Here is a 17,999-nt window from a genome sequence, read left to right on the forward strand (position 1 = left end):
GGGCAAACAGGAGAGATTGGACTGACTACCCTCAGACAGTCCTTCCAAATACAAGGATTAGATTCAATTACTCAAGCTAACTGGGAAACCGAAGGCCTACCAACTGGTCAGGACACCACAGGAGAGGTATCAACTTGTGCCTTGACTGATGTAGGTCCCACTTGGGGGACCTCAAAACTTGTGGAGAACACTTTCTTTCTGGGGACACCACGGGAGCTCTGATGACTGTACTTGTATGGAAGCCAGGCATTAACTTGCCAACTTCCCCCAAAACGGTGTCTTGCATCTTCATGCTGGTCATGGGCCATAATCCATGAAATCACTGCCAAGTCCAGTGTCATGAAGGTTTCTTCCTGTGTTTTCTTTTAAGAATTTTATAGAGTTAGCTGTTACATTTAGATCTTTGATCCATTCAATTGTTTAAGCAAATACCATGAATAGATTGGGTAGCCCATAGACAACTGTGAAGATCTCACTAAAATGAGGCTAGCCTCAATTACTCAGGGGAGCTTCCTGGACCAGTAACTGACTCGTTATTTATGTGCACTCTGTGGGCAGATATCCCCATGATGGTAGTCATCTGATTAGAAAAAGTGATGCAACATTTATCCTTGATTTTAGAAGAAGTGATCACTGTTACCACCTTGGCCCAGGAGGGCATTTCAGATCAGTATTAGGTCACTGGCTAGGTTGGTATAGATAATAATCTTGCCTAGATTTCTTCCTGTGGGCCAGGGTGGAGATTGGACAGCATCTAATATATCCTGTCATACCTGGATTAATGACCTAAGCCAAGTGGAAAGGTCAATATTTGAGAAAGCCACTTGGCTTTCTAAGGTAGACCTTCATGGTTCATGCGATTTGTCCAGGCTGTTGGGTTGAGGACCCTAGGAGATAGGACTAAGGTTAGTTTGCAGGTTGGGCTCATTCTCCTTGAAGTTCTATGGATAAAATTAATGAAATCCTATGAGACAAATGGAACTGATATGGTCCAGCCTCTGTCGGCCAAATTAATCAGAGTGACTGATCGAGTAGTACACTCATGGGGAAACTGCCAGAAGTCAAGATGATGCAGAAATGAGAAATGGACATTGCTAGAAGTTACTGCTGTAGGTCTCTCACTTTTCTCAAATTTTTGCAAGACTCATGAGCTAAAACCATGAACGCCTTTGTCTTGGACTGTGTTTTCCTGGACTGTGTTTTCAAGGACACTTGTAGAGCCAACAGCCTTAGCAGATAGAGCTAAGTCTCCCTCTGAAGCAAAATGCAGGTGTTCTTGCAACCTTGGTAGACAGAGATAGTGCCTGCCTTTAGAACAAGGGGCAGGCATATTTTACCTTCCAGTAAAAAAGATTAGAATTTTTTAAGCTCTTCTCCCTCTTTCCCTTTCTCTTCTTAATGCAACCCACTGCATGTGCAGGGATTGCTTGGCCCTCTTTTGTCTCGTCCTGGGGGAACTGGGGCTCGCGGAACTGCCATAACACAGTGCTGGTACTCTGGCTGCTGCTACTGCTGTACTAAAAACTCCTTTGCCTCTGAGGAGTGCTGTGTCTTCCGCTAGCATCCAAGAGACTGAGGTTGGCTAAGTTGTCAGCTTCCAAACAGGGTAAGAGCGCAGATTCTTCCCAGTTCTTGACAAGATGTTCATGTTTCTTTAACCTACCCTAAAGGAAACAATAGAAATAAGACTAATTTAGCCATTAATATGCTGTTGGATTCAATTTACTAGTACAGTTGGCCCTTGAACAACACAGGTTTAAACTACACAGGCTCACTTATGTTTGGATTTTTTTTGGATATAGTACAGTATTGTGCATGTATTTTCCTGCTGATTTTCTTAATGACATCTTCTTTTCCTGGGGTGCCTGGGTGGTCAGTTGGTTAAGTATCGGACTTCAGCTCAGGTCAGGATGTCACAGTCTGTGAGTTTGAGCCCTGCATCAGGCTCTGTGCTGACAGCTCAGAGCCTGGAGCCTGCTTCAGATTCTGTGTCTCCCCCTCTCTCTGCCCCTCCCTTACTCATGTTCTCTCTCTTTCTCTCTCTCTCCTCTCTCACAAAAATAAACATTAAAATTTTTTTAATAAAAAAATTAAAAAATATAATATTTTCTTTTCCCTAGCTCACTTTAGTGTAAGAATATGGTATATAACACATGTAACATACGATATACGTGTTAGTCCATCATTTATGTTATTGGTAAGGCTTCTGGTAACAGTAGGCTATTAATTTTGGGGAGTCAAAGGTTATACATCAGATTTTTGAGTGTGTAGGGGGTCAGCACCCTTAACCCTTGCATTATTCAAGGGTCAACTGTACTTTGTTGAGGATTTTTGCATCAGTATGCATAGAGGATATTCCTCTGTAGTTTTGTTTTCTTGTAGTGTCTTTTTTTGGCTTTGATGTCAACATAATGTTGGCATCAATGAGTTAAGAAGTGCTTCCTTCAGTGGCGCCTGGGTGGCTCAGTCAGCTGAGCGCCTGACTCTTGGTTTCAGCTCAGGTCATGATCTCGTGGTTTGTGGGTTTGAGCCCCACGTTGGCCCTGTGCTGATGGTATGAAGACTGTTTGGGATTCTTTCTCTCCCTCTCTCTCTGCCCCTCCCACCCCCCCTCCCCCCCGTCTCTCAAAAATAAAAAAATAAATACTAAAAAAAAAGAAGCAGATAAAGAAGACGTGGTATTATATATATACATATATATATGTATATATACATATATACATATATATGTATATATACATATATATATGTGTATATATATATATATATATATATATATATACACACACATATACACACACACACACAATGGAGTATTACTCAGCAATCAAAAAGAATGAAATCTTGCCATTTGCAACTATGGATGCAACTAGAGGGTATTATGCTAAGCGGAATTAGTCAGAGAAAGACAAATATCATATGACTTCACTCATATGAGGACTTTAATACACAGAACAGATGAACACAAGGGAAAGGAAGCAAAAATAACATAAAAACAGGGAGAGGGACAAAACATAAGAGACTCTTAAATATGGAGAACAAATAGAGGGTTGCTGGAGGGATCATGGGAGGGGGGATGGGCTAAATGGATAAGGGGAATTAAGGAATCTACTCCTGAAATCATTGTTGCACTATATGCTAACTTGGATGTAAATTTAAAAAATAAAAAATAAAAAATAAAAAAGAGGAAGCATTCCTTCCTCTTCAGTTTTTTGGAAGAACTTGAGAAGGATTGGTGTTGGTTCTTCTTTATTTTCATTTATTTAATTTTTTAAAAGTTTGTTTGTTTGTCTTAGTAATCTCTACACTCAATGTGGGGCTGGAACTCATGACCCCGAGATCAAGAGTTGCATGTTCTTCCGATGGAGCCAGCCAGGTGCCTCGATGTTAGTTCTTCTTTAAATGTTTGGTAGAATTCACCAGTGAAGCCACCAGGACCAGTGCCTTCCTTTGGTAGGAATGCTTTGATTACTCATTAAATCTCCTTACTAGTTACAGGTCTATCTGGATTTCTTATTTCTTCATGATTTAGTCTTGGTAGTTTTGTGTTTCTAGGAATTTGTCCATTTCATCTAGGTTGTCCAATTTGTTGGCAGACAATTGTGTTGGTTTGCAAATGTGGCAACTCCCTGGGTGAAATCTGAAACTGGCCCCCATAAGTGGAAGGCAAGGAGAGAACAAAGAAAGACGCAGACCTCTCCAGATTGGTAGGTAGTAGGGTTTTTTTGTTTTTGTTCTTTGAGAGAGAGAGAGAGAGAGAGAGGGCACAAGTGAGTGAGGGGCAGAGAGAGAGAGAGAATCCCATGAAGGGCAGAGAGAGAGAGAATCAGGGTTCACCCAAAGTGGGGCTTGTGTTTACCTGAAGCAGCGCTCGAGATCTCCTGATGCAGGACTTGAACTCACAAACCATGAGATCATAACCTGAGATGAAGTCAGATTCCTAATCGACTGAGCCACCCAGGAGCCGTGAGGTAGGTGGCAGTTTTAAAGCAAGGCCACTTACATACGAGGTTCGTGTCAAGTGGTCGCAAGACAAGTAGATCTCTGCATATGCCCACCAGAATCTTAAGAGTGGCATATAGAGACCTTACATAGGTTTACATAGAGACCTTAATGGGGTTTACATAGAGACCTTAATGGGGTTCAGTCACGTAAGCTGCTCAGATGGCTTTAATAATACATTACTTTCTCGAGGGCCAAGATGGCTAAGCAGCATGGAAGTTCTTGGCTTCTCTCTGCCCTGAAATGCAGCTAGATCAGCACCAAACCATTTTGCACACCTAGAAAACTGACCTGAGGATTAATACAACAATCTGCATAACTTGAGCCCTAGAACTTGGCAGGTACACAGTGTGGAGAGGTGAACTGGGGGAGAGAGAAGCCACGGAGGGTAGGAGGCTGTTTGTGCAGAGAGAGGACAGAGAAAGGGTAAAGAGTGCAGGAAAAGTAGCTGGAGAGAAAGAGAAAGAGAGGAAACACAAGGGACTGAACAAGAAAACTGTTCCCCAAAACCATTGACAGGGAGAAAGGAGAGAGTTTCAATACCATTAGGTCTCTATAAACAGGAGTGCAGAGTCAGAATTCCAGAACTCAATACCTGGTGGTGCTCTGGTGGGGAGGAAGGGCGAATCCCCAGGAGCAGGCAGAGAGGTCTGAGGGGTCCATGGGCCACACAGGGAGAAGAAGTTCCCCTGCTTGGAGGGTGTTTGGTAGAGGATGCAAAGGTCCCACCAGACCCAGAGAACAGCCGCATTTGCTGGTGTTGGAACAAAGAGATGCCAGGGTGTGGTGAAACCTGGAGCGGGCTGTGTGTTGTGATTTGCCATAATCTCTGAACTGCTGCCACTGCATAATCACCTGAATGCTACAGGGGGCTACAGACCAGGAGAACTACAGACCAATTTCCCTAATGAACACGTATACAAAAATTCTCAGCAAGATGCTAGCCAACTGGATCCAACAATACATTAAAAGAATTATTCACTATGATCAAGTGGGATTTATACCTGGGATGCAGGGCTGGTTCAATATCCACAAATCAATCAATGTGATTCATCACATTAATAAAAGAAATTATAAGAATCACATTATCCTCTCAATAGATGCAGAGAAAGCATTTGACAAAATGCTCTCAAGAAAGTAGGGGTAGAAGGATCATATCTCAAGATCATAAAATCTGTATATGAAAGACCCACAGCTAATATCATCCTCAATGGGGAAAAACTGAGAGCTTTCCCCCTAAGGTCAGGAACACAACAAGGATGTCCACTCTCACCACTGTTATTCAACATAGTGTTGCAAGTCCTAGCCTCAGCAATCAGACAACACAAAGAAATAAAAGGCATCCAAATCAGTAAGGAAGAAGTCAAACCTTCACTTTTTGCAGATGACACAATACTGTATATGGAAAACCTAAAAGATTCCACCAAAAAACTGCTAGAACTGATCCATGAATTCAGCAAAGTCACAGGATATAAAATCAATGCACAGAAATCAGTTGCATTTCTATACACCAATAATGAAGCAGAAGAAAGAGAAATTAAGGAATTGATCCCATTTACAACTGTACCAAAACCCATAAAATACCTAGGAATAAACCTAAACAAAGAGGTAAAAAATCTATACACTGAAAACTATAGAAAACTTATGAAAGAAATTGAAGAAGACACACAAAAAATGGAAAAATATTCCATGTTCATGGGTTGGAAGAACAAATATTGTTAAAATGTCGATACTACCCAAACCAATCAACACATTCGGTGCAATCCCTATCAGAACAACACCAGCATTCTTTTTTTTTTTTAAAGATCTGTTTTTGTTTTTTTTTTTTTTATTTTTTTTCAACGTTTTTTATTTATTTTTGGGACAGAGAGACAGAGCATGAACGGGGGAGGGGCAGAGAGAGAGGGAGACACAGAATCGGAAACAGGCTCCAGGCTCCGAGCCATCAGCCCAGAGCCTGATGCGGGGCTCGAACTCACGGACCGCGAGATCGTGACCTGGCTGAAGTCGGACGCTTAACCGACTGCGCCACCCAGGCGCCCCATCACCAGCATTCTTCACAGAGCTGGAACAAACAATCCTAAAATTTGTATGGAACCAGAAAAGACCCTGAATAGTCAGAGCAATCCTGAAAAAGAAAAACAAAGCTGGAGGCATCAGAATTCTGGACTTTGAGATGTATTACAAAATTGTAATCATCCAGACAGTGTGGTACTGGCACACAAACAGACACACATAGATCAATGGAACAGAATAGAGAACCCAGAAATGGGCCCACAAACGTATGACCAACTAATATTTGACAAAGTAGGAAAGAATATCCAATGGAAAAAAAAGACAATCTCTTCAGCAAATGGTGTTGGGAAAAATGGACAGCGACATGCAGAAGAATGAACCTGGACCACTTTCTTACACCATAGTCAAAAATAAACTCAAAATGGATGAAAGACCTAAACATAAGACAAGAAGCCATCAAAATTCTAGAGGAGAAAGCAGGCAAAAACTTCTTTGACCTTGGCTGCAGCAACTTCTTACTCAACACGTCTCTGGAGGCAAGGGAAACAAAAGCAAATGTGAACTATTGGGATCTCATCAAAATAAAAATTTTCTGCACAGTGAAGGAAACAATCAGCAAAACTAAAAGGCAACTGACAGAATGGGAGAAGATATTTGCAAATGACATATTAGATAAAGGGTTAGGGTTCAAAAATCTATAAAGAACTTATCAAACTCCACACCCAAAACACAAATAATCCAGTGAAGAAATGGGCAAAAGACATGAATAGACACTTTTCCAAAGAAGACATCCAGATGGCAAACAGACACATGAAAAAATGCTCAACGTCACTCATCATCAGGGAAATACAAATCAAAACCACAATGAGATACCACCTCACACCTGTCAGAATGGCTAACATTAACAACTCAGGCAACAACAGACATTGGCAAGGGTGCGGAGAAAGAGGAACACTTTTGCACTGCTGGTGGGAATGCAAACAGGTGCAGCCACTCTGGAAAACAGTATGGAGGTTCCTCAAAAAATGAAAAATAGAACTACCATATGCCCCAGCAATTGCACTACTAGGTATTTATCCAAGGGATGCAATACAGGTATGCTGTTTAGAAGGGGCACATGCACCCCAATGTTTATAGCAGCACTATTGACAATAGCCAAAGTATGGAAAGAGCCCAAATGTCCATTGACTGATGAATGGATAAAGAAGAGATGGTATATATATATATATATATATATATACACACACACACAATGAAATAATACTCGGCAATCAAAAAGAATGAAATCTTGCCATTGGCAACAGTGTGGATGGAACTAGAGTGTATTATGCTAAGCAAAATTAGAGAAAGACAAATATCATATGACTTCACTCATATATGGAATTTAAGATACAAAACAGATGAACATAAGGGAAGGGAAGCAAAAATAATATAAAAACAGAGAGGGGACAAAACATAAAAGACTCTTAAATACAGAGAAGAAACCAAGCATTGCTGGAGGGGAGGGTGGGGGGATGGGCTAAATGGGTGATGGGCATTAAGAAGGACACTTGTTGGGATGAGCACTGGCTGTTCTATATAAGGGATGAATCACTGGATTCTACTCCTGAAACTGTTATTGCACTATATGCTAACTACCTTGGATGTAAATTTAAATAAATAAATAAATAAATAAATAAATAAATAAAATATTTTTTAAATAAACATTCAAAACCCCTCCCCCCAAATAAACAAATTATGCATGACTCATTAAAAAAGAAAGAAAGCTCCACAAGAATAGGTATCTTGCCCATCTTGTTCATCTTTGTCTCTGTGGGTCATATTAGTTCGTTTTACAATGTTAGAATCTTAATAAATATTTGCCAATTGACTAGAAAAAAAAATTACTCTCTCAAGCTGTGTCATTGAAGTAGCTCCTAGTGTGGAGCTAAGAGTGGGCAGAATGTACATTCTAGTGGGCAGAGGAGGGGAAGGGGCCTCTGATTGCCTGGGTCCAGTCCATGAGTCAACCAGCAGTCATATGCTCTTGATGACCTCCTCTAACAAACTGTTCATAGTACTCTCTTATAACCCTTTTTATTTCTGTACAATTAGTAGTAATGTCCCCACTTTCATTTCTGATTTTAGTAATTTGAGTCTTCTCTTTTTTTCTTAGTCAATCAAGCTAAGGCTTTGTCAGTTTTGTTGATTCTTTTCAAGAATCAACTTTTGGCTTCATTGGTAGTCTCTATTGTTTTTTCTATTCTCTATTTTATTTCTCTCTGCTCTAATCTTAAATATTCCTTCTCTATGGTTATCTTGGGTTTAGTTTGCTCTTCTTTTTCTACTTCCTTAAGGTATAAAATTCGGTTGTTGATTTGAAATCCTCTTCTTAATTTTTATTTTATTTATTTATTTAAAAAATTTTAAGTTTATTTATTTTGAGAGAGAGAGAGAGCAGAGAGAGGGAGAGACAGAGGGAGAGAGAGAGAATCCCAAACAGGCTCCACACCATCAGCACAGAGCTCAATGCGGGGCTCAAACTCACAAACTGTGAGATCATGACCTGAGCTGTAATCAAGAGTCAGACACTTAACCAACTGAACCATCCAGGTGCCCCTATTTTATTTTTTTAAAGTAAACTCTATGCCCAATGTGGTGCTTGAACTCACAACCCTGAGATCGAGTCACATGCTCTATGGACTGAGCCAGACAGGCACCCCCCCTTCTCTTTTAATGTAAGTGTTTACAAAAAAAAAAAAAAATTAAAAAAAAAAAAAGGAGGCGCCTGGGTGGCGCAGTCGGTTAAGCGTCCGACTTCAGCCAGGTCACGATCTCGCGGTCCGTGAGTTCGAGCCCCGCGTCAGGCTCTGGGCTGATGGCTCAGAGCCTGGAGCCTGTTTCCGATTCTGTGTCTCCCTCTCTCTCTGCCCCTCCCCCGTTCATGCTCTGTCTCCCTCTGTCCCAAAAATAAATAAACGTTGAAAAAAAATTTTTAAAAAATGTAAGTGTTTACAGCTATAAATTTCCCTGTCGCCCTGCTTTCATTGCATACTATAAGTTTTGGTGTTTTGGTTTTGTTTTCATTTGTTTCAAAACATTTCCTAATTTCCTTTGTGATTTTTTTTTGATCCATTGGGTATTCAAGAACATGTGGTTTAATTTTCACATATTTCTGAATTTTCCTTTTGCTACTTATTTCTAGTTTAATTCCATTGTGATTGAAAAAGATACTTCATATGATTTCAATCTTTTAAAATTTATTATGACTTGTTTTGTGGCCTAAAATGTGGTCTATCCTGGAGAATGTCTTTGCCTTTTTTCCTGTTGGACACACTGTGGCTTGGCACCACTCTCCCCTGATACTCCAGATTCTAGCAATAAAGCCATGGGCTATCAGGAATGTTGTCTGAAGAGCTAGGGAGACCCCAAAAAGCCTTAAGCCCAGTCACCTCTCATCTTAGAGGTGAGAAAACCAAGGCTCAGAGAGTCAGAAGCCTTCACCCATCCACCACAGGCCCTGTACACAGAACCACTGCAACTTCTCTCCCATGGTATCAGCAATGATCACATAGAAACAAAAACTTCTACCCTAGGTTTCAGCCAACAAATGTTTGCTGAGTATCTAAATGTTCCAGGCATGAGTTAAACCCTTAAATGACTCCATGTGTGCAGGGCCCATCTACCCTAAGGCAGGCTTGAACATTTTGATTCTAGGCAGTGAGAGGTGTGGATAATCAAATCCTTTCTGGTGTATTAGAGCCTGTTTCATAAATACACCAACTTGTCATCTCAGCTGGCTTCTGTATCTGGTTGACTACACGCTCCTTTTAGAAATCACAGGCACAGCGTTTCTGGACACTGAAGGCCAGACAGAAAAGCTCACTGCATCTGCAGGGCTGGATTCTATGGAAAAGTAAGTACAAAGGGGGCTTTTATGTGAAGGGAAAAGCCTGCAGCTCAGAGAGGTTAAGGGGGTTAACACAGAGGTATGGCTGGATAGTTGCAACTGGTTTTCTCACCCCATGTGGCTGTCGAGGAGCACTCCAGCCCTGACATAGGTTGATTCATGCAATTCAGCTGCTGGGCCAGGGAAGGAATGAGGCTACCTTCTCTGACTGGGCACAGTAAGGGTAGAACCAGAGGACCCCACTCCCACTTTCAACACTGTGGCTGGCTATGGAGGTTTGAGACTTCACAGGTGGGACTCTTGCTGTGTGGTGCAAGGTCACATAGGCTCCCTGACCCATCTAGTCTTTCTCTCACCACTGTCCTGTCGCATAAAGCAGGAGAGGGGATATGGTCCTACTTTACAGATGTGGAAACCAAGGTGCAGAGAAGTGGAAATCTGCTATGTAAGTCAGGCAGTCAGTGCTCAATCAGAGAAGCAGAATCAGCAGGGGATACAGATGTATTTATATATATAGGAGATACAAATGTACATATGTATGTGTGTACATATATATGTATAAGCATGTGTGTATATATAGATATATAGATATATAGATATAGATATATATAGATATAAAGAGATTTAGTGCAAGGAATTGCCTTATACTTGCAATTGACGGGGGCTGGTCAGCCAAGCCTAAAATCCACAGATGGGACAGGCCACCAGGAATGGCAGACTGGGACTCTTGCGTGCAGGCTGATGTCCTGTTCTTTCTATACATCTCTATTGCTACATCATACCATGGACTAACCATTGCCCTCTTTACTACTGGAAATAGAGTCATTAGTGTCTTTAAATCAACCAAATTAGAGAAGAATTCCAGGAAACCTAGCACCAATGCAGAAAACTCGTCCTGAAGACTCTTCCTCTAGAACCACTTCTAGTACCAGAATCGATATCAATAAGGGTCCAGCCAAAGAAGCAGAAACAGTCGCATATATATTGAAAGAGATTTATTTCAAGGCATTGACTTAAGTGATTGTGGGGGCTGGACAGACAAGTCTGAAATCTGTAGGGCAGGCCACCAGGAAGGACAAACTGGAACTCAAACAGGCCTGGGAAGGAAGCTGCTGTCCACAGGCAGAATTTCTTTTTCACTGGGGAAGCCTCAGCTCTCCTCTGAAGGCCTTTTGACTGACTGAAGCAGGCCTATCAGGATTATCTAGGATAATCTCACTTGCTTAGTTAACTGGTCACAGACTTTAATGACGTCGACAAAATACCTTCAAGCAACACCCAGATTAGAGTCTGATTGAATATCTGGAGACTGCAGCCTGGCCAAGTGGACACATCTAATGACTGTCTCCCCTGCCCACAACCACCCGATAATTCAAGGACTCTGGATCAGCCTTGGCTTTTCCCTTGGACATACACTCCCACCCTTACCCTCAGGTTGCTGACAGTCTAAACAGAGGAGGTGAGGAACCTCAGGACTGGGGCATCCCATGTGTTTAAATGCAAGTCAACCTGCACAAGCAGTGCCTGGGATTTTTTAAAATTAGGTAAAATTCATATAACACAGAATTAGCCATTTTAAAGTATACAATTCAATGGCATTTAGTACATTCATGTACATTTAGTACATTTAGTACATTAGAAGTGTAACCATCACCTCTGTGTAGCCCCAAAACATTTCATCACCCAGGAAGGAAACCTCATATTCATTAAGCAGTCACTCTTCAATCTACCCTCCCTGCCTGGGCATTTTAAAACCAATCTGTACAGCAATGTTATCAGGGCATCATGAGGGAGAACTTGAAAGTGTAAAAGCCTGCTGTACTTGAGCTGCTAGGGGCAGAGGTCCCCTCCTTGGTAGGCAGGGACTGACATCCAGCTACTCTTTCACAATATTGGGGCTGTAGTTGGGTTTGATGGCTTCGGCAAGTTCCCGAACGTACATCTCATATCTGCCCGTCATCTGAAAGCAAAACACAGGCAGAAATTCTTGTTTCATAAACATCCCTCATTTACTCACCACCACCTCTAGCCACTAGAGGGCAGCCACGGGACAGAAATTTGTCTGGAAGGCCAGTTGAGGGGACAGTTTCAGACTATGTAACACAGAGAAACAACCCCTGTGTGACCTCCCGGCACTGATTCCGGTGCTATAGCTAAGATGACAGATGACAGAGGACTCACACACTCCAGCCCCTCCTGCTGGAAGACCTCTGTGATCTGTCATCCGGAAGCTGTGGCCTGCCCCAAGGCAGAAGGGAAGAGGGCTGTCCTTCAGTCTTACAGAACCCCAGAAGAACAGCCCACAGCCCAGAGAGGGGAGTGACTTGCTCCAGGTCCCCAGACAGCAGTGAAGTTTGCAGGTATTTGCACCATGGTGCACCCTCCCGGCTCTGGTCTGGGAGAGAGTGGGGGCAGGGCTAGAGAATCTACCCAGCATCTCCTCCCTCTCTCCTCCCCAAAGTCCCAGTAGGAGCTCAAGCCCATCACCATAGTTTGGGAGGGCTTTTGCGTTCAAAAAGTTACTAATGAGAAAACATTCTGTTTATTGTGTGGAATACAGCATTAATCTGAGCTTCCTAGGAAGGGGAGAGACCTTCCCAGGAAAGAGGAGATGTTCATGTGGGCCTTGTTTGTCTTGTTTGTCTGATGGGGATCTGAGACTCAGGGAACACGCCCAAGGACCCATGCTCAGGTAAATGGAGGGGAGCTGGTTCTTCCCACAGAAGCTGGGCAAAGTCATTCAGCTGTGAGGACATTCATTTGTATGTATTCATTGGCGTGGGTTCTGAGTTGATAGAATACTGTTGGACACTAATGCAGCAAACTCCATCTGCATCCAGGATGAGACAGTGTATTCCAGGGGGGTCTGGGTCCTGGGCCATGGCTGCCAGGGAATGGCTCCCCATTCCAGGAAGGCGGGCACTTATGCTCCTCCCATAACCCCTGGTGTCACGCAAGTTAGGTCTCAAAGGCCACTTGAGACCTTGCAGTAAAGCCTTCTGTTTTACAAATGGGCATACTAAGGCCCAGGAGCAGAAAGGGCTTGCTTAAAGTGACTGGGAAAGGTGGGGAGGAGGTGGCACACAGCTGTGATAAGATGCCATTTCTTTGCATGACCCATTTCCCTCTACCATCAAGGCCTAGACCATGGGGCCAGGCCACAGGCAGAGTCAGACATCCACATTTATCTTGTGATAAGTACAAATGCCTGGAAAGGAAAAAAAGGATTAGAGAAACCAATCCACTCTATTCTCCGGACAAATGAAATTGAGATTAATTTGTTTGAAGGCGCCCAGATTCTAAATCAGACAAGAGGAGAATTTATTAGGGTCTGCTGCCTGGGCCTTACTTGATGCAGTGGTTCCTCCCTCACAAACCAGCTCTGGGAGGAAGAAACCTGCCCCTCCACTCAGCTTGGAGTCTCATCTGGCTGTTCTGGAGAGCAAACCCAGAGGCTGTGGTTTCTAGCCCTGAGAGCAGGATGGGGGCTCAAGAAGGATGAGGGTAAGATCAGGGGACTCAGGGACCCACCTTGAAGTTCCAGATGTCATTTACCTGCCGGCAGAGGTTCAGGTCAATCTCAGCAACCAGCAGCCCCTCCCGATTGCGGGAGAGACCAGGGGTGCGGCTGCTGTCCGGGCCTGCCACGTAGCTCGAGCCATAAAAGTAGCCGAAGTCCTGGTGAGCTTTGAAGGAGCAAAAGAAGAACCTGTGAGCTTGTGCAGGCACATGGTGGATTCTTCAGAGAGGTAGGCACATTGAGTGACATCCTAAACAAAGGGTCAGTGCCACCCTCCCCAGCATCTGCCAAATGCTGAGGCCCAAGTCCCTGAGTCCCTCCTCAGGCCTGAGGTCAAGGAAGTTTTTCCAAAAGTCACCCTCACAGCCCTTACCTCTGCCCCTGGGAACATTCTTAAAGGTCACCCTTGTAGAAGTATTAGCCCTTACTCCCAACATTAGCCACCCACAGCCCAAAGGAGTCACATGGCTCTTAGGGCTTCCTGTGTGACCTGCTTCCTGTGGTGGCCCAACAACGTGAGCTGGAAGCTCTGCCCTCACTTGCCTTGCCAGCTCTGTCTACTGTACCCACTTCCTTCCATACCTCGGTCCCCTCACAAGTGGGCTAATAGCCACCCCACAGGCATGTAAGGAGTAGGTGAGCACAGTGCAGGGCCCAGCAGGGGCTTGGACACAGTAGATTCCCAGCAGACTTCATTTCCCTGCCTCTTCTGTGACTCTGACTGCAGAGAGCTAACTGGGATTGGAGACTCTGGAAGTCTGGGGCCTCAAATGAGGGGATCTGGAACACTTTCAAGAAGTACTTTTCTGGAAAACAGACCTGCTCCATCCCCTCTGCCTTATCAGGGGATACCCTGAGGTAGTTCCTCCTTGGTGGGCCCTTCCCTCCCACATTTCCAGCCAGAGAGGTGGGACCAGGGGGTGGGGAATTCTAGTAGAGGTGAGGTGGTACCTGCCCTCAGATCAAAACAAGCTGTGGATTCTAGGAACCCAAGACAATCCATGCCAGTGTTCTGGGACAGCTGTGCAGCTTGGGGTGGGGGATGGTAGCAGATGAACAAGGACAAAGGAAGAGAGGGAAGGAGATGCATAGGGTGGATAAAGCACCCCCTCTTTCAGGGAGCTCACAAAGGGCTCCCCCATATCTTTTAGGCCCATTTTATACCAATCCTGGGGGAGGGGTAGAGTCCAATCCAATGCCATTCAATTCCCATCTGGGGAATGATGTGGTCACAAGCCCAGGACTGCCTATCCAAACGTAGCCATGGTCAGGCTCCCCCCACACTGTGGGCTATAAAGATGAGAGCAGTGCACGCCTCCGACAACATGCCACATGTGCAGACAAGGCCTGTGGCACAGACCCTGTGGCAGACAGAGAATGGGACAGCGAGGCCCACCCCTCAATTGCAGCCACCATGGAAATTCACAGAACATACCTTTCTTCCCATCTCCAGAGGTAAACTCATTCGGGAAGTGCTCCTGTGAAATAAAACCAAGGTAAGTAAACCTATAGGTGGCACTACCACCGCATCCACCACAAAGTCGGGCTGAGGAGGCGTTTTGTGAAGAAACAGTTAAAGCCAGAAGGAATGGCCTGTAGTCACTGGGCAATCAACAAGTGCTTATTAAACGTCCCTGCTAAGTAGCCAGCATCGGGCCAACACAGGCGGCCAGCGGGGAATTTGACAGGCAAGGTAAAAACTCAGACTTCATCTCTGGGGAGTTTATAATCTCCTGGGAGGGGAAAAAAAAAAAAAAGATGCTTTGCAGAGTGGTTCTCAGGACTGTGGAAGGCATCTGAGGTGTATCCACCTGAGAAATAAGCCCCAGCTTGGGGTCTATGAAGGGAGTAAGGGGGTGTCCACACGTGGTTTTCAATATCTTCCCTAAAGCCTAATGGAAACTGCATATCAAGCTGTGATGGGGTTACACAGGCTAATTAAAACACTGAGTTTGTTCATGTTGCCAGAAACGTAGAAACCTTGGTTATCTCAGACTGAGCAGATGCTCTGATTAGATTTTGGCATCCGATTAATAAGAATAGGAAGAAGATTATTACGTAATAAACGCATTGTGTTTTTGTAGTCAGGGTCATTCAGTGCACGGGGTCAATGGGGAAAAACACGAAACTGGATACGTGGTGGGGACAGGGTGACAGCCATTCAAAACGGTTTCAGCTAAAAACCAAAACAGACAAAAACAGAAGAAGGACATAGGAATATCTTTAAAAGTAACAGACCAAGCCAGTCTACCGCCTTTCGGGACCCTAGGATTTATGGCCTTCACACAGAGGGAACAGGGAGAAGAGGTGTGACATGTCCCCACCAGGGCCAGCAGACAGTTGCTTCCCCTTGTGGACTCTGCTGGCCGAAGAGGCTGGGTCCCCTCTCGGCAGGTAGCCTTCCTAGCAGCTTATCACTCTGTCCCCTCCCCAGCACACCTGGTTAACCAAATCTGGGAGACCAGCCAGACCTCGGGGACTTACCTGGCCCACGCGGTTGATAGCACAGGTGAAGCAGTGATTTGCAATGGCTGCGTTTCTGGCCTCAATTGGCCACAGGGACTCACTGTGAGAGAGAAACAAGAGGAACCATGTGGCTGACTTTCCAGCCAGACTGGGAGGGTGCTTGGTCCTGAGTGACAGCCAGGCTGTCGGCCTTCTCAGGTCTGCAGTGGGATGGCCAGGGAGACTGTTTGTGGCTGTGGGTGACCCCAAACCCACAAGCAGGCCAGCTTGTCCCATGCTCAAGCCCAAGCAGCCTTTTGGGGAGGGGCTGCTGCAGGACAAAGCAGCCCTGAGCCTCAGTTTCCTTTTCTGAAACTTCCTTAAAGGGATATTGGAAAGACTGACCACACAGGCAAAGCCTCTAGAGGGGGCTGCGTGGCAGAAGCCCTGTGACTAGCTCTCTCTCCTTCCCTCCTCTTGGGTCGGGTGAGGAACTCACATTCTGTGCTGGGCAGAGCCTCACCTGGCAAATGTAAGAAGGGAGCTCAAGGCTCAGACTGCTGCACTAATCCCGACCCTGCTCTGTTGCCTTGCAAAGCAGTCTCTAGAGAGGGGGTACTTCAGGCCAAGCAAACAGAGTAAACCTGCAAGGAATTGGGGTAACTGGAAGGGGTAGATTCTGTACCAGGTGTCACCTCCCCTGAGCCTGTCCACATTTCCCAGTGCCTTCCTATTTTCCTCTTCTGAACCCTGAGACTCTAAGCAGGGGATCCCTGGTTCTCTTACTGGCCCAGGAAGGAGGCACCATACAGGTACAGCTGAGCTGTGGGCCTTCTTCAGTCCAGTATTCACAAAGGTAGGACATGGTGGAAAACCTTGTCCCAATTGAAGACCCTGTCCTTCTCCAGCCCACCAATGACAATGTGCCATGGAATCCAGTGGGCCTTCTTGTCACTCTGTTGTCTGAGGAACAACATCATTAAGATTCTGGATTGACAGGTGTAATGCCCACTTAGAAACACTGAGTGACTGAGAGCAAAATGCCCTGGAATCTTCCTTCCTGTCAGCATGCACCTGGTTTAAACCAGGAGTAGGTGGAGGGAGTGGGTGCTTGTCACAAGCCTAATTCTCGGGAGGTTTCACGAGTCTGTAAAAAAAAAAAAAAAATCACAGGCTTGATTGAGAGGACTCATTTTGCTGCTTCCCTGCCCCCCCAGGTGCTAAGCCAAGCTGACAAAACTTTTAAGAAAGGATTTTTATAGAAACACACCCGTAAATGACATTTTCAGGAATTAAATAGACAGTTGCAGGGTGAGTGCCAGAAAACATCTTTCTTGCAATTCTCCTGGGAGGGTGCACTGTGTAGGACTCAAACCCACAGCTGGCAATAAAACTTTGGCTCTCAAAGCAAGCAAGGGAAAGAAGATGGAGGCTCGTGAGAACCCAGGGTATGCGGGAATCATGGAGAGCCCGATGGGGGTATGGGGACATCTGCCTTATTCCCAGTCACAGTGTGACAAAGACATGCATTGAAGAGATGGAACAGCGACTCTCCTACTGACACACATACATGACCACATGGGTCAGGATGACTCAGGTCATCAAAAAACACTTCAAGTCTATCGTGTGCTTATAACTGTGGGACCCTAAAACGAGTGAGGACACCCCACCAATCCACAGAGCATGTGTGTATGGGAGGGGGGACATGCCAGTGAAGGAATGGATGGTTCCAGAAGCCATTGCTTGCGTGCAGCTGGTGGGGATTTGCCCAGCCCGGTGCTGAAAAAACACTCACCATCAATTCCATAAATACTCATTTATCATTTTAAGAAAATCACCCAGAATCCCACCATCCTTATAAACCATCTGTTGTAATTTTTCCACACTCCATACCCATTCTTGGCAAAAGAGGTTTACAGAGTTCTGACCATAGCCTGAAAACATCTTTGCTCACAGGCTTTTGTCATGATGTTGCATTATCTTCATAATGACTTTTTAGTGATTGTGCAATAACAAGGAAGAGATGGGCCGAAATTTACCTAAGTCTGACATTTCTCTCACCTCTGGCTTCAGCCTTTTCCTCCTCCTTTAGATACTCTGTCAGGTAAGGTTCTAGGTGTATTATCT

At 44.6% G+C, this 17,999-nt stretch overlaps 1 protein-coding gene across 3 annotated transcripts in view; it reads right to left on the reverse strand.

Annotated features, from left to right (window-relative positions):
• Positions 1 to 10,887: 10,887 nt before the first annotated feature.
• UPB1 (beta-ureidopropionase 1) overlaps positions 10,888 to 17,999 on the reverse strand; it is a 69,879-nt gene continuing 62,767 nt past the window's right edge. For 2 of the 3 annotated variants that reach the window (XM_047088432.1, XM_047088434.1), the window contains 4 exons: positions 15,912 to 15,993; positions 14,863 to 14,905; positions 13,439 to 13,593; positions 10,888 to 11,867 (listed from right to left, as the gene is read on the reverse strand). In XM_047088432.1, the coding sequence (XP_046944388.1) occupies positions 11,784 to 11,867; positions 13,439 to 13,593; positions 14,863 to 14,905; positions 15,912 to 15,993 (364 nt within the window). In that variant the 3' untranslated portion in view covers positions 10,888 to 11,783. The remainder of the gene's footprint in view (positions 11,868 to 13,438; positions 13,594 to 14,862; positions 14,906 to 15,911; positions 15,994 to 17,999) is intronic. The other variant, XM_047088433.1, reaches the window with a different exon arrangement.

This window comes from Lynx rufus, unplaced genomic scaffold, assembly GCF_022079265.1.
Source record: "Lynx rufus isolate CCGP_SWC_20201006 ecotype Redwood Valley unplaced genomic scaffold, mLynRuf1.p SCAF_24, whole genome shotgun sequence".
Lineage (NCBI taxonomy): Eukaryota > Metazoa > Chordata > Mammalia > Carnivora > Felidae > Lynx > Lynx rufus.